The sequence below is a fragment of the Homarus americanus genome, unplaced genomic scaffold, assembly GCF_018991925.1.
Source record: "Homarus americanus isolate GMGI-L3 unplaced genomic scaffold, GMGI_Hamer_2.0 scaffold31656, whole genome shotgun sequence".
In the NCBI taxonomy this organism is placed as follows: domain Eukaryota; kingdom Metazoa; phylum Arthropoda; class Malacostraca; order Decapoda; family Nephropidae; genus Homarus; species Homarus americanus.
This window is the reverse complement of record NW_024711288.1, coordinates 15001-30000: the sequence shown is the minus strand read 5'-3', so window position 1 is coordinate 30000 and position 15000 is coordinate 15001. Positions and strand designations below refer to the sequence as shown.

The window sequence follows — 15000 nt, the reverse complement described above, 5'->3', positions numbered from 1 at the left end:
GGGAGTGAATACACTGGTTGAGTACAAGTTATTGATAACTTTACAATGGTTGGGACTGTTCTTATAGTGATCAGTTCGTGCTCGTATGGGCTGGATGCGGTTGTGGTGTCGAACAGCAATTCGTGGACGAGGATCTTGGGTGGTAGTAGGAGCCGGTGTCGAGGATGGCAGAAGCTCCTCACCAAATTTGCAGATGAGGTCGTGGTGATGGTCAGTGAGAGTCGAGAGGGTCAGTGTGTTGAGCGCTTCTTGATATGTGGAGTAGGAAGGGGAGAGAATAATCTTGCATGCCCTCTTTGCACTTTTTTCTAGGTGTTTACGTTGTGTGGCATTTAGGAGGAAGACCAGGTGGGGAGGTATAGGTGAGCTTGGGAAGTGTGAATGTTGAGTAAACACTGAGGAGCTCGTGTGCAGGAACCTGAGGGACTTGAGTCGGCGGAGGAGGTGGAGACGGAAACTGGAGGATTTGACAACTTCATTGACGTGTGGTTTCCAATTAGTTTGTTGTCTATGGTGACGCCGAGGAGCTTCGTGGAGTCTACAACCTGGGAGTGTGTTGGGGCCTAGAGTAATGGAAGGAGGTGACAACGTCGGAGGAGAGGTTGATGTGCATAACCATGGTCTTGGTATGGTTGATGGCGACGTGGTTGTTGGTGGCCCAGTTTTGGATACTGTTCAATATATCCTGAAGGGCGGTATAGTCGGGAGACAGAATTGTTGACGCTGATCCCAATGGTGGAGTCGTCGACATATTTCCAGCGAGCAGGGTTTCTCTTAGGGCATCATTGATGAGCATAAGAAGCAGATTGTCCCATCTTGGTGCCTTGGGGACGCCACAGGTGAGTGACTGAAAGTGAGACAGCCCCTCGAAGCATACGGCTTGGTGTCTTTCAATGAGGAAGTCTGTAAGCCATGGTATAAGACTCTCCGAAGCCCGAGGTCAATAGCTTTGTTGATGATTATATTGTGGTCGACTAGGTCGAATGCTTTAGTGAAATCAATGAAGGCGACAGCTACAGACGTTTTTCGTTTCTCGAGATGGCGGTATATGTAATCGAGAAAGCTGACAAGACAGTGAGTGGTGGAGGAAGTTTTCATATTGCCATATCAGCATAAGCCCAGTCAAACACGAAACTTTCACAGATTAAGCTGGGTATTGGGGTGATGACAATGGGCTGGGTATTGGGGTGATGACAATGGGCTGGGTATTGGGGTGATGACAATGGGTCGCAGCTCATTTAAGGATTGTGGGCTGGTTGACTTGGGCACTGGTGACACATAAGAGGTCTTCCACTCAGCTGGGCATCTGGCTTGACTGAGAGAAGCATTGATGATGGAGCAGAGGGGTTTAGCAAGCTCCGGGGAGAACTCCTTGAAGAGTTTCATTGGTAAGTCAATGGGGGTGGTGGAGACTTTTAACTTAGGTTTGTCCAGACGTTTTGTGACTTCAAATTATTCCACTAAGAGGCTGGTAGGTGAGCGGGGAGACTGGGTGTGTCAAGCCGGAGGAGCGTCTGGCATATAGTATGTATGTATGTATGTATGTATGTATGTGTTTATTAGTGTGTATATGTATATGTGTGTATTAGTGTTTCTGTGTGTATGTACAATATGTGTGTGTGTATTACCGTTTGTATATGCACATACGTGTCTTGTATGTCATCTGTGTATGAAGATAGACATATACAGACACACACACACACACACACACACACACACACACACACACACACACACACACACACACACACACACACACACACACACACACACACACACACACACACACACACACACACACACACCTGGCCTGAACTTCATTACTAGAATTCAATGAGAGAAACGTGAACTTGTTATGTTATATTCACAGAGGGTCTGTCAGTCTCTGTCTCTGTTTATCTATCTATCTCTTGTCTGTCTGTCTGTTTATCTATCTATCTCTGTCTGTCTGTCTGTCTGTTCTGTTTATCTATCTATCTCTGTCTGTCTGTCTGTTCATCTATCTATCTCTGTTTATCTGTCTGTTTATCTATCTATCTCTGTCTGTCTGTCTGTTTATCTATTCATTCTGTCTGTCTGTCTGTTTATCTATCTATCTCTGTCTGTCTGTCTGTTCATCTATCTATCTCTGTCTGTCTGTCTGTCTGTTCATCTATCTATCTCTGTCTGTCTGTCTGTCTGTCTGTTTATCTATCTATCTCTGTCTGTCTGTCTGTTTATCTATCTATCTCTGTCTGTCTGTCTGTTCATCTATCTATCTTCGTTTATCTGTCTTGTCTGTTTATCTATCTATCTATCTCTGTCTGTCTGTCTGTCTGTCTGCATGTCTGTCTGTCTGTCTGTTCATCTATTCTATCTCTGTCTGTCTGTCTGTCTGTCTGTTTATCTATCTATTCCTGTCTGTCTGTCTGTTTATCTATCTATCTCTGTCTGTCTGTCTGTTCATCTATCTATCTCTGTTATCTGTCTGTCTGTTTATCTATCTATCTATCTCTGTCTGTCTGTCTGTCTGTCTGCAGTCTGTCTGTCTGTCTGTTTATCTATCTATCTCTCGTCTGTCTGTCTGTCTGTTTATCTATCTATCTCTGTCTGTCTGTCTGTCTGTCTGTCTGTCTGTTTATCTATCTATCTCTGTCTGTCTGTCTGTCTGTCTGTTTATCTATCTATCTCTGTCTGTCTGTCTGTTTATCTATCTATCTCTGTCTGTCTGTCTGTTCATCTATCTATCTCTGTTTATCTGTCTGTCTGTCTGTCTGTCTGTTTATCATCATCTCTCTGTCTGTCTGTCTGTCTGTCTGTCTGTTTATTCATCTATCTCTGTCTGTCTGTCTGTCTGTTCATCCATCTATCTCTGTCTGTCTGTCTGTTCATCTATCTATCTCTGTTTATCTGTCTGTCTGTTTATCTATCTATCTCTGTCTGTCTGTCTGTCTGTCTGTTTATCTATCTATCTCTCTGTCTGTCTGTCTGTTTATCTATCTATCTCTGTCTGTCTGTCTGTTCATCTATCTATCTCTGTTTATCTGTCTGTCTGTTTATCTATCTATCTATCTCTGTCTGTCTGTCTGTTTGTCTGCATGTCTGTCTGTCTGTCTGTTTATCTATCTATCTCTGTCTGTCTGTCTGTCTGTCTGTTTATCTATTATTCTGTCTGTCTGTCTGTCTGTCTGCAGTCTGTCTGTCTGTCTGTTTATCATCATTCTCTCTGTTTATCCTATCTCTCTCTCGTCTGTCTGTCTGTTTATCTATCTATCTCTGTCTGTCTGTCTGTTCATCTATCATTCTGTTTGTCTGTCTGTCTGTTTATCTATCTATCTATCTCTCTGTCTGTCTGTCTGTCTGTCTGTTTATCCATCCATCTATTCTGTCTGTCTGTCTGTCTGTTCATCTATCTCATTCTGTCTGTCTGTCTGTTCATCTATCTATCTCTGTCTGTCTGTCTGTCTGTTTATCTATCTATCTCTGTCTGTCTGTCTGTTCATCTATCTATCTCTGTCTGTCTGTCTGTCTGTTCATCTATCTATCTCTGTCTGTCTGTCTGTTCATCTATCTATCTCTGTCTGTCTGTCTGTCTGTTCATCTATCTATCTCTGTCTGTCTGTCTGTTCATCTATCTATCTCTGTCTGTTTATTTATCTATCTATCTCTGTCTGTCTGTCTGTCTGTTCATCTATCTATCTCTTCGTCTGTCTGCATGTCTGCTGTCTGTCTGTCTGTCTGTTCATCTATCTATCTCTGTCTGTCTGTCTGTCTGTTCATCTATCTATCTCTGTCTGTCTGTCTGTTCGTTCATCTATCTATCTTGTCTGTCTGCATGTCTGTCTGTCTGTCGTTCGTTTATTCATTCATCTCTGTCTGCCTTTCTGTCTGTCTGTCTGCATGTCTGTCTGTCTGTCTGTCTCTGTGTTCGTCTGTTTATCTATTCATTCTGTCTGTCTGTCTGTCTGTCTGTCTTGTCTGCATGTCTGTCTGTCTGCATGTCTGTCTGTCTGTCTGTCTGTTTATCTATCTATCTCTGTCTGTCTGTCTGTCTGTCTGTCTTTGTCTGTCTGCATGTCGTTCTGTATGTCTGTCTGTCTGTCTGTCTGTTCATCTATCTATCCCTGTCTGTCTGTCTGTCTGTTCATCTATCTATCTCTCTGTCTGTCTGCATGTCTGTCTGTCGTCTGTCTGTTCATCTATCTATCTCTGTCTGTCTGTCTTGTCATCTGCATGTTCGTCTGTCTGCATGTCTGTCTGTCTGTCTGTCTCTGTCTGTCTGTTTATCTATCTATCTCTTGTCTGTCTGTCTGTCTGTCTGTCTGTCTGTCTGTCTGTCTGTCTGCATGTCTGTCTGTCTGCATGTCTGTCTCTGTCTGTCGTTTATCTATCTATCTCTGTCTGTCTGTCTGTTCATCTATCTATCTCTGTCTGTCTGTCTGTCTGTTTCATTCATCTATCTCTGTCTGTCTGTCTGTCTGTCTGTTTATCTATCTATCTCTGTCTGTCTGTCTGTTCATCTATCTATCTCTGTCTGTCTGTCTGTTTGTTTATCTATCTATCTCTGTCTGTCTGTCTGTTCATTCATTCATTCTGTCTGTCTGTCTGTCTGTCTGTTCATCTATCTATCTCTGTCTGTCTGTCTGTCTGTCTGTTTATCTATCTATCCTGTCTGTCTGTCTGTTCATCTATCTATCTCTGTCTGTCTGTTCGTCTGTCTGTTCATCTATCTATCTCTGTCTCGTCTGTCTGTTTATCATTATCTCTGTCTGTCTGTCTGTTCATCTATCTATCTCTGTCTGTCTGTCTGTCTGTTCATCTATCTATCTCTGTCTGTCTGTCTGTCTGTCTGTTCATCTATCTATCTCTGTCTGTCTGTCTGTCTGTCTGTTCATCTATCTATCTCTGTCTGTCTGTCTGTCTGTCTGTTCATCTATCTATCTCTGTCTGTCTGTCTGTTCATCTATCTATCTCTGTCTGTCTGTCTGTCTGTTCATCTATCTATCTCTGTCTGTCTGTCTGTCTGTCTGTTCATTCATCTCTGTCTGTCTGTCTGTTCATCTATCTATCTCTGTCTGTCTGTCTGTCTGTTTTTCTTATCTGTCTGTCTGTCTGTCTGTCTGTTCATCTATCTATCTCTGTCTGTCTGTCTCTGTCTGTCTGTTCATCTATCTATCTCTGTCTGTCTGTCTTTCTGTTCATCTATCTATCTCTGTCTGTCTGTCTGTTCATCTATCTATCTCTGTCTGTCTGTCTGTCTGTTGTTCATCTATCTATCTCTGTCTGTCTGTCTGTCTGTCTGTTCATCTATCTATCTCTGTCTGTCTGTCTTGTTCATCTATCTATCTGTCTGTCTTCTGTCTTGTTCATCTATCTATCTCTGTCTGTCTGCATGTCTGTCTTCGCCTGTCTGTCTGTTCATCTATCTATCTCTGTCTGTCTGTCTGTCTGTTCATCTATCTGTCTCTGTCTGTCTGTCTGTCTGTTCATCTTGTCTATCTCTGTCTGTCTGTCTGTCTGTCTGTTCATCTATCTATCTCTGTCTGTCTGTCTGTCTGTTCATCTATCTATCTCTGTCTGTCTGTCTGTCTGTTCATCTATCTATCTCTGTCCGTCTGTCTGTCTGTCTGTTCATCTATCTATCTCTGTCTGTCTGTCTGTCTGTTCATCTATCTATCTCTGTCTGTCTGTCTGTCTGTCTGTTCATCTATCTATCTCTGGTCTGTCTGTCTGTCTGTTCATCTATCTATCTCTGGTCTGTCTGTCTGTTCATCTATCTATCTCTGTCTGTCTGTCTGTCTGTTCATCTATCTATCTCTGTCTGTCTGTCTGTCTGTCTGTTCATCTATCTATTCTGTCTGTCTGTTCTGTCTGTCTGTTCATCTATCTATCTCTGTCTGTCTGTCTGTCTGTTCATCTATCTATCTCTGTCTGTCTGTCTGTCTGTCTGTTCATCTATCTATCTCTGTCTGCTTCGTCTGTCTGTTCATCTATCTTATCTCTGTTTGTCTGTCTGTCTGCTTCATTCTATCTATCTCTGTCTGTCTGTCTGTCTGCTGTTTATCTATCTATCTCTGTCTGTCTGTCTGTCTGTTCATCTATTCATCTCTGTCTGTCTGCATGTCTGTCTGTCTGTCTGTCTGTCTCTGTCTGTCTGTTTATCATCTATCTCTGTCTGTCTGTCTGTCTGTCTGTCTGTCTGTCTGATACTCGCCTTTGTACTCAAAGGCTCTCCCCTCCCTCGTCCTCCTGCACCTGGACAAGGGAATATAAAATAATAACAAAATAATTGAAAAAAAAATAATTAAAAAATAATTTTAAAATGTGACGACTGACCGAAAATAAATTAATTTTTTTCGTTATTGAAAAGGAGGCCAATTACTGATAGTTATTGATTGTTATTGTTATTGTTGCAAAAATATATTCCCATTGTGTTTTTTTATTTTTATTTATTGTCCAAAAAACGATGTTGCCGTCTTGGTGGTCAGGATTTACTTTTTTGATTACTTGATGTGTGTGTGTGTGTGTGTGTGTGTGTGTGTGTGTGTGTGTGTGTGTGTGTGTGTGTGTGTGTGTGTGTGTGTGTGTGTGTGTGTGTGTGTGTGTGTCACCCTACCCCCTCTTACTATCACACAACTTACTCCATTTTATTACTATCCCACTCACCTTCAGTACTGCCCCACTCATCACCCCACCACCACCAACTATCAATCCACCAACATCACCCCACCACTGCCCACTTTCACCACCGCCCACTCTTCCCCACCATCTGGCCACCACCACCCACTTTTCCCCACTCTTCAGGCCACCACCACCCACTCTTTCCTCATCAGCCACCAGCACCCACTCTCCCCATCAGGCCACCACACCACTCTCCCCACCATCAGGCCACTCACCACCCACTTCCCACCATCAGGCCACTCACCACCCACTCCACCATCAGCACACTCACCACCCACCCCACCATCAGGCCACCCACCACGCCACTCACCACCCACTTTCCCACCATCAGGCCACTCACCACCCACTCTCTCCCACTCATCAGCCCACCCCACACCCACTCTTCCCCACCATCAGGCCACTCACCAGCCACTCTCTCCAACTCATTAGGCCCTCACCACCCATTCGCACTCACCAGGCCACCACCTCACCCACTTTCCCACCCATCAGGCCACTCACCAGCCACTCTCCCACCATCAGGTCACCACCACCCACTCCCATTCATCAGGCCATTCACCACCCACTCTCCCACTCAGGCCATTCCCCACCCACTTCCCACCAGGCCACTCACCACCCCTCTCCCACCACCATCAGGCCATTCACCACCCACTCTCCCACCATCAGGCCATTCACCACCCACTCTCTCCCACCATCAGGCCATTCACCACCCACCTCCCACCAGGCCACTCACCACCGACTCTCCCACTCTTCAGCCACTCACCACCCACCCCCACCATCAGGCCATTCACCACCCACCTCCCACTCAGGCCACTCACCGCCCACTCTACCACTCACCCCCCACTCTCCCCACCCATCAGGCCACTCACCACCCACTCCACCCCCCACTCACACCCACTCTCCCACTCATCAGGCCACCAACACCCACTCCCCACTCACCGCCCACTCTCCCACTCACTGCACCCCACTCACCACCCACTCTCCCACTCACCACCCACCTCTCCCACTCACCACCCACTCTCCCACTCACCACCCACTCTCCCACTCACCGCCCACTCTCCCACTCACCGCCCACTCTCCCACTCACCACCCACCCACCCCACCACTGCCCACTCTCCCACTCACCACCCACTCCCACTCCACCACCCACTCCCACCACCACCCACTCTCCCACTCAGGCCACTCACTGCCCACTCTCACTGCCCACTCTCCCACTCACCACCCACTCCACCCCACCACCGCCCACTCTCCCACTCACCACCCACTCTCCCACCATGGCCCTCACCACCCACTCTCCCACTCACTGCCCACTCTCCCACTCACGCCCACTTCCACTACCGCCCACTCTCTCCCACTCACCACCCACTCTCTCGGCCACAGATTGACCTGCACGGGAGCATCTTAGACAAGTCCTCGTGTGACACAGGCAGCCGGTGTGTCTCCCAGGACGTGGAGATCCTCCTGAGGAAGTCCCAGACACTGCTAGACAGGTGAGTCCATGTTGCTTCACTACCACCAACACCACCACCATGGGTCAGTACCACCAACACCACCATGGGTCAGTGTTGGTTCAGTACTACGAACACCACCATGGGTCAAACACACCACCATGGGTCAGTGTTGGTTCAGTACCACGAACACCACCATGGGTCATTGACACACCTGTGTTGGTTCAGTACCACTGAAAACCACCATGGGTCAGTGTTGTTCAGCACGAACACTCACCATGGGTCAGTGTTGGTTCAGTACCACGAACACCACCATGGGTCAGTGTTGGTTCAGTACCACGAACACCACCATGGGTCAGTGTTGTTCAGTACCATGAACACCACCATGGGTCAGTGTTGGTTCAGTACCACGGAACACCACCATGGGTCAGTGTTGGTTCAGTACCACGAACACCACCATGGGTCATTGTTGGTTCACAACCACGAGAATACTACTGTGGGTCAGTCTTCAGTACCACGAACACCCTGACCTACTTTATCACCCTGACCTACTTAATCACCCGACCTTTTTGACCTCTGACTGCTTTATCTCCCTGACCCACTAACTCCCTGACCTACTTATCACCCTGACCATTGTAATCACCTCTGACCTGCTTTAACTCCTGACCTACTTTATCTCCTGACCTACTTTAACTCCCTGACCTACTTTATCACCCTGACCTACTTAATCACCTGACCTGCTTTAACTCCCTGACCTACTTTATCTCCTGACCCATTTTAACTCCTGACCCACTTTATCACCCTGACCTACTTAATCACCCTGACCTACTTTATCACCCTGACTCCATTTTATCACCCTGACCTACTTTATCACCCTGACCTACTTAATCACCCTGACCTACTTAATCACCCTGACCTGCTTTATCTCCCTGAGGTGAGACCACCATAGTGAGGGCAGCAGTGACAACACGGACACCTTGGTGCCGGGAGTCTTCACCAACGCCCTCCATCTGGCCGTCGACTACGGGGCAGCGGACGTGAGGCTCTCCTCCACACGGCGTGAGCCAACCGTGGGACTGGTCAACCTGGGTAGGTGGTGGGTGAGGATGGGGGGTCTGTGCCTGCACGGCTGTCCCTGCGGGTCACCCACCAGTGTGCTCAGTGTGGACAGGAGGAGCCTCAACACAGCTCACAGCCCTTTCATGGGATCCCTCACCCGCTGCTCACCAAGGGCGTCTCCCAGAGCGTCACCCAGGGCGTCTCCTAGAGGCTCCCCCAGGGTCTCCCCCAGGGTCTCCCCCAGGGCCTCCCCCCGAGGTTCTCCCAGGTGTTCTCCTCGTTCAGGTTCTCCACGATCCTTCTGTTCTCGCCCTTCATCTCCTCTGGCAGGAGGTGACCGTGGCCCGAGGGCCCCGTCACCAAGAGCCGCCTCCCCGCTAAACTTTGTGCCCCCGCCCGTCCCCTACTGTGACCCCGAGGTGCGGCTCCGGCCTCAGTCTTTCCAGCGGCAGCAAATACTACAGATACAGCAAGCACAGCAGCAGCTGGTACTGCAGCAGGGCGTGACGGTCGGGGAGGAGGAGAGGAACAAAGTTCGTGTCTCGTCACGCACTCCAGAACCCTCCAGGACAGCCAGCGGCGGCTTCAGTGCTGGTCATGTTGGCGGCGGCCTTAGTACTGGTTATGTTGGCGGCAGCTTTAGTTCTGGTCATGTTGGCGGCGGCTTTAGTGCTGGTCATGTTGGCGGCGGCGGCTTTAGTGCTGGTCACGGCGGCGGCGGCGGCTTCAGTGCTGGTCACATTGGCGGCGGCGGCGGCTTCAGTGCTGGTCACATTGGCGGCGGCGGCGGGTTGAGTAGTGGTGTGGGGGAGGAGGTGTCTGGTAAGCGAGACAACAGACTTGACTTCAACTTAGATGTTAGAACAGACAACAACAAGAAACAGTTAAACAGGCTGCCAAAACTTTCCAAAACGGGGCCAATAATAGTGAAGATAAGAGTCGGGTAGTGTTAGCGGGTGAGGCCATGTTGAGGAGTGGCCAGGAGAAGGCCAGAGAGAGGAACAGATCACCTGGAGGAGTAGAGAGCAGAAGCATCATCAAGGACGACTCCAGGAGGGACATCTTGAGGGAACAACGCGACAAGGATGAGAAGATGAAGGAGGCGAGGAAGGAGACATCCACTAGGAGGGTGTCTTGGGTGCCAGGCGTGACTGACAACGCCGCCGCTACCAGGGACAAGCCAGCCTATAAGAGGAGACACTCAGCCGTGGTCAAGTCCAGCGAGGTCACCTTCCAACGCCAGAGGTCATTCTCCCTCGATAGTCAACAGGTAGGTCAAGGCAGGTCTGACCCCCTCTGTTTGTATATTTTTTCAGGGTTAATATTGGGTAAATTAACCAAACTTTCTCCCGGGTGTTTTGAAACGTCACACTTTGTACAACTTTCTCTGGGGGAACTATTAGCACGCCAATGTATTGTGTGTATGACCAGAATACTGAATAATGTTGCATAATACAGTGTGTGTGTGTGTGTGTGTGTGTGTGTGTGTGTGTGTGTGTGTGTGTGTGTGATATCGGCATACATAACCACATAAGTAAATTTTCTGATGACACTAAAATAGGGCGTGTAATTAAATCTGGTGAGGACTCCGCAAAACTACATTTTTCGAATGGTCTAAAAATTGGCAGATGTAAACAGAGAAACCAAATATCAGATGAGCAACGAATTTATAGAGAAATCCGACTGTGAGTAATGATAAGTAGGGAACGAACTAGCGAACAGCGATCACAAAGAAGTAAGATTTAAATTAGAATTTAATGGCTGTCATTAGGAAAAATTCCATTAAAGTCTTAGATTTCAGAAGGGCAAACTTTGATAGGTTGAAAAGGCAGTTGAGAGAAGGGGTATCTCGTTTGGGGGTGAACTGCATGACCTCACACAATGTACCCACAGAGAGAGACCTCACTTGCCTGGAGACCTGACAAAGATAACCTCACAAAATATGATGGTTGAGGATGACCTGATCACGAGGTCTGAGGTTGAAAGAATTCCACAGACATATAAATAATGAGTTACTTAAAGCACAAAGGCAGAACATGCCATACAGATAACTCAGGTCAAACAACAATGACCTTAAATGGGTAGATAATTATTTAAGGTATATTATAGGACAAAGGAAGGCTATAGGTAGGAGAATAAATCGGGGTGAAGTTTACCTCCGTGATCATTATAAGGTATTGGCCGGTAGGGTTAAGACCGAGAGAAATAATGAACTGAAGGTAGCAAGGGAGGCGAAGGCAAACCCCAAGGGATTCTATCAAATGTATCAAACTAAAACACGAGAAAAGATTGGACCAATACAGTCAGATACCGGCGAGCTAACTGATAACGAAGGAGAAATGAGCAATAATCTGAATAAATATTTTTCAACAGTTTTCACCACCGAGAATTTAAACATGATACCCGAGGCACCGACTCTATACAGAGATATGAAGAAACAAATTAGCGAGATAGTAGTGACTAGTAACGATGTTAGTAAACAAATAGACAAACTAAAGCCTAATAAGTCACCTGGTCCCGATGAGATATTTGCCAGAGTATTAAAGGAATGTAAGAAGAGCTTAGTATGCCTCAGTAAAAGTTGTTTAACATGTCCTTAAAAACAGGTGTAGTACCAGAATCCTGGAGGATAGCGAATGTTATACCGATTTTCAAGAAGGAGATAGATCACTATCTCTAACTACGCCCAATCAGTCTAATATCAGTTGTAGGCAAAACTAGAAGCAATCATTTCAAACTCTACTCAAAATCACCTGGAGAAGCACAAAAAATTATCAATAACATGTAATAAATCAGTATTCACTCCCAGTAAACACTACCCTCACTGTCACTATGTTGAAATGAACTGTAGTTTGAGCTTTTCCCCATCTAGTTATTATATGTCTTATTTGTGTCACTTATGTTACTTGTATATTATTTGTAATTCGAAACCCATTCCCCAAATATGTAACTGTATATTTTCAGCCTTCTGGCTGCCAAGCTCTTTCAATAAACCGTTAATTATTATTATTATCATTATTAAGTTGATCAATGATTCCCAACATGGCTTCACAAGTGGACGTTCATGCCTAACTAATCTATTAACATTCTTTTCATCTGTTTCGGATCAGTGGACGAGGGGCGCAATTATGATGTGGTATATCTCGACTTTAGCAAAGCCTTCGACAGAGTCCCCCACGAAAGACTAATACAAAAAGTGGAGGCTCATGGGTTTGGAGGAGATATTCTAAAATGGATTAAGGCGTGGTTACAGGACAGGAAACAGCGAGTAAGCATTAACGGCACTAAGTCCCATTGGTGTGAACAGCAACATAAGTAAATTTGCTGATGACACTAAAATAGGACGTATAATTAAATCTGACGAGAGCTCCGCAAAACTACAGTCTAAAAAAATCGAATGGTGTGAAAAATGGCAGATGATATTTAATGTGGACAAAAAATGTAAAGATTACTCAGTATAGGAGATGTAAACAGGGAAACCAGAAACCAGATGAACAACGATGTTATACAGAAATCCGACTGTGAAAAGATTTAGGAGTAATGATAAGCAGGAATCTTAAGCCAAGTAAACAATGTGTTTTGCTCGTAACAAGGCTAATAAGTACTTGGTTCATACAAAGGAGTGTTAGTTACAGACGAGGTCATCCTAAAACTATATCCTGCGCTTGTTAGACCTCACTTGTATTACCAGGTCAGTGTTAGTTACAAGACAGCGAGGTCATCTAAACTATATCTTGCCTTGTTAGACCTCACTTGTATTACCAGGTCAGTGTTAGTTACAAGACTAGCGAGGTCATCCTAAAACTATATCCTGCGCTTGTTAGACCTCACTTGTATTACGCAGTTCAGTTCTGGTCACCGTATTACAGAATGGATATAGAATCCTTGGGAAGAATTCAGAGGAGAATGACAAGACTAATCCCGGGCATTAGAACCTTGAGTACAGAGACAGGTTAAGGCATCTTAATTTGCACTCCCTCGAGAGACGTAGAGTGAGGGGCCATATGATAGAGGTGTATAAATGGAAGTCAGGGCTAAACAAAGGTGACATTACAATGGTACTCAAACTATCCAACCAGGAGCGAACTCGTAACAATGGTTTTAAATTAGACAAATTTAGATTTAGGCGCGAGGTAGGTAAACACTGGTTTGGAAATAGAGTAGTGGATGAGTGGAACAAGTTACCAAACATCATCATTAACTCTAATACGCTGGATAGCTTCAAACAGAGGCTGGATGGATATATGAGCGATAGAGGTTGGGTGTAAACGGGACTGACCAGTATAAACCCGCTGCTGTTTCCTCCATTCTTATGTTGTGTGGGGAGTGTGTAGTACAGTATTAACTTGTGACACAACAGGTACGGCTCTCCATGCCCGGGTCGGCGTCGTGGCTAGTGGTGCCTCGGCCGGTCATCTCCACAGAGAACAACACGACACGTCTGACAGAGCCCCGAGGGGAGAGGGACCGCTCGGAGCCTCGCTACTTCACCTTCTCCGACGTCCACCCCTGTACCTGGGACGCCAACCCTGCCCACCCAGCCACCCAGGGGGGCGCGGGGCGGGGCACTAATGCCACCCGAGGAGGCACCACCCACTCTATGATCGGTGGAGTGAGTGATCCAGCTTCGACAAGGTTCCTAGTGCTGAACCCGGACGTGCCGAGGGAGAGACTAGTGACTTACACCAGTGCTGAAGGTGCTAGGTTGACCTTTGCTGACCTGTACACGCGGGATTACCTGTACACCTTACCTGTGTTGTTCCTGGCAGCTGCGAGGGGTAACTCAGCCATCACTTACCTGTTGCTCAAGTACGGTGCGGCGTCGGCAGCCACAGACGCACTAGGTAACACTCCCCTCCATGTGGCCGCCTGTCAGATGAACGTCGCCTGGGAGAGTGTACTCGACCTGCTGGAGTTTGGTGCGCCAATATCTCGACCTAACAGTGTGGGCAACCGAGCGCTCGACCTACAGCCAGCGCTAGTAAGGTAAGCTCTCTCTCTCTCTCTCTCTCTCTCTCTCTCTCTCTCTCTCTCTCTCTCTCTCTCTCTCGTCTTTCCATTCACATATTAAAACAGGTGCCAATTAAAACAGAAGTCTATTAGGACAGGGGTCTATTAGGATGGGGGTCTATTAGGATGGGGGTCTATTAGGACAAGGGCCTATTAGGGCAGGGGCCTATTAGGACAGGGGTCTATTAGGACAGGGCCTATTAGCACAGGGGCCTAACTAACACCCTCCACTACCCCCCCACAGGCTCCAGGAACAACTTGTACTCGACTGCTTCGCCACCTTCGAGCCGCCAGCCAGACCCGAACCTGACCCGGTGACCTCCTCCAACCGTGACCTGACCTCCGTGCCCGTGAGACAATCCTCCAATCTGCTGCGTCGCCTACAGGGTGTGGCCAGCAGAGAGAAGGCACCTGTACCGGGAGTACCCACGACCTCCAGCCTCCGGGGTCGTGTGACAGGGAGTCGTACTGGAGCGCTGAGAGGAGAAAGGGAAGAGGATGCCAGTGTGTCGTCGACGGAAGCCACGACCCATCTTCAGTCGTCTGGGAGTGTGAGAAGTCGTGGTGGTTCTGGCCCTGGCCTTGGCAACGACTACCGTAGTAAGGTGGGTAGTACGACCACCTATATGTGAGGTGTGAGCCTGTGTCCGGACGCTGGCTCTGGCTTAGGTGATAACTTCAACCCTGTGACAATAATATCACTCATGTTAATCATCGTATTAGTCATAGTATAAATATAAAGGTTAATTTATTTTATTAGTGTGAAAATTTCTGTGTTTATTAAAATTATTATTATTATTATTATTATTATTATTATTTTTTATTA

At 46.9% G+C, this 15000-nt stretch overlaps 2 protein-coding genes across 2 annotated transcripts in view; both read left to right on the top strand.

Annotated features, from left to right (window-relative positions):
* The window catches only part of LOC121863520 (putative uncharacterized protein YHR217C), an 18709-nt gene extending 9552 nt beyond the window's left edge, over positions 1 to 9157 (top strand). The window contains exons 3-4 of the mRNA XM_042362242.1: positions 8038 to 8147; positions 9040 to 9157. Of these exons, the coding sequence (XP_042218176.1) occupies positions 8038 to 8042 (5 nt within the window). The 3' untranslated portion in view covers positions 8043 to 8147; positions 9040 to 9157. The remainder of the gene's footprint in view (positions 1 to 8037; positions 8148 to 9039) is intronic.
* Positions 9158 to 9943: 786 nt separating this feature from the next.
* The window catches only part of LOC121863434, a 5828-nt gene continuing 771 nt past the window's right edge, over positions 9944 to 15000 (top strand). Inside the window, exons 1-3 of the mRNA XM_042362133.1 lie at positions 9944 to 10434; positions 13525 to 14150; positions 14419 to 14779. Coding sequence (XP_042218067.1) covers positions 10129 to 10434; positions 13525 to 14150; positions 14419 to 14779 — 1293 coding nt within the window. The 5' untranslated portion in view covers positions 9944 to 10128. The remainder of the gene's footprint in view (positions 10435 to 13524; positions 14151 to 14418; positions 14780 to 15000) is intronic.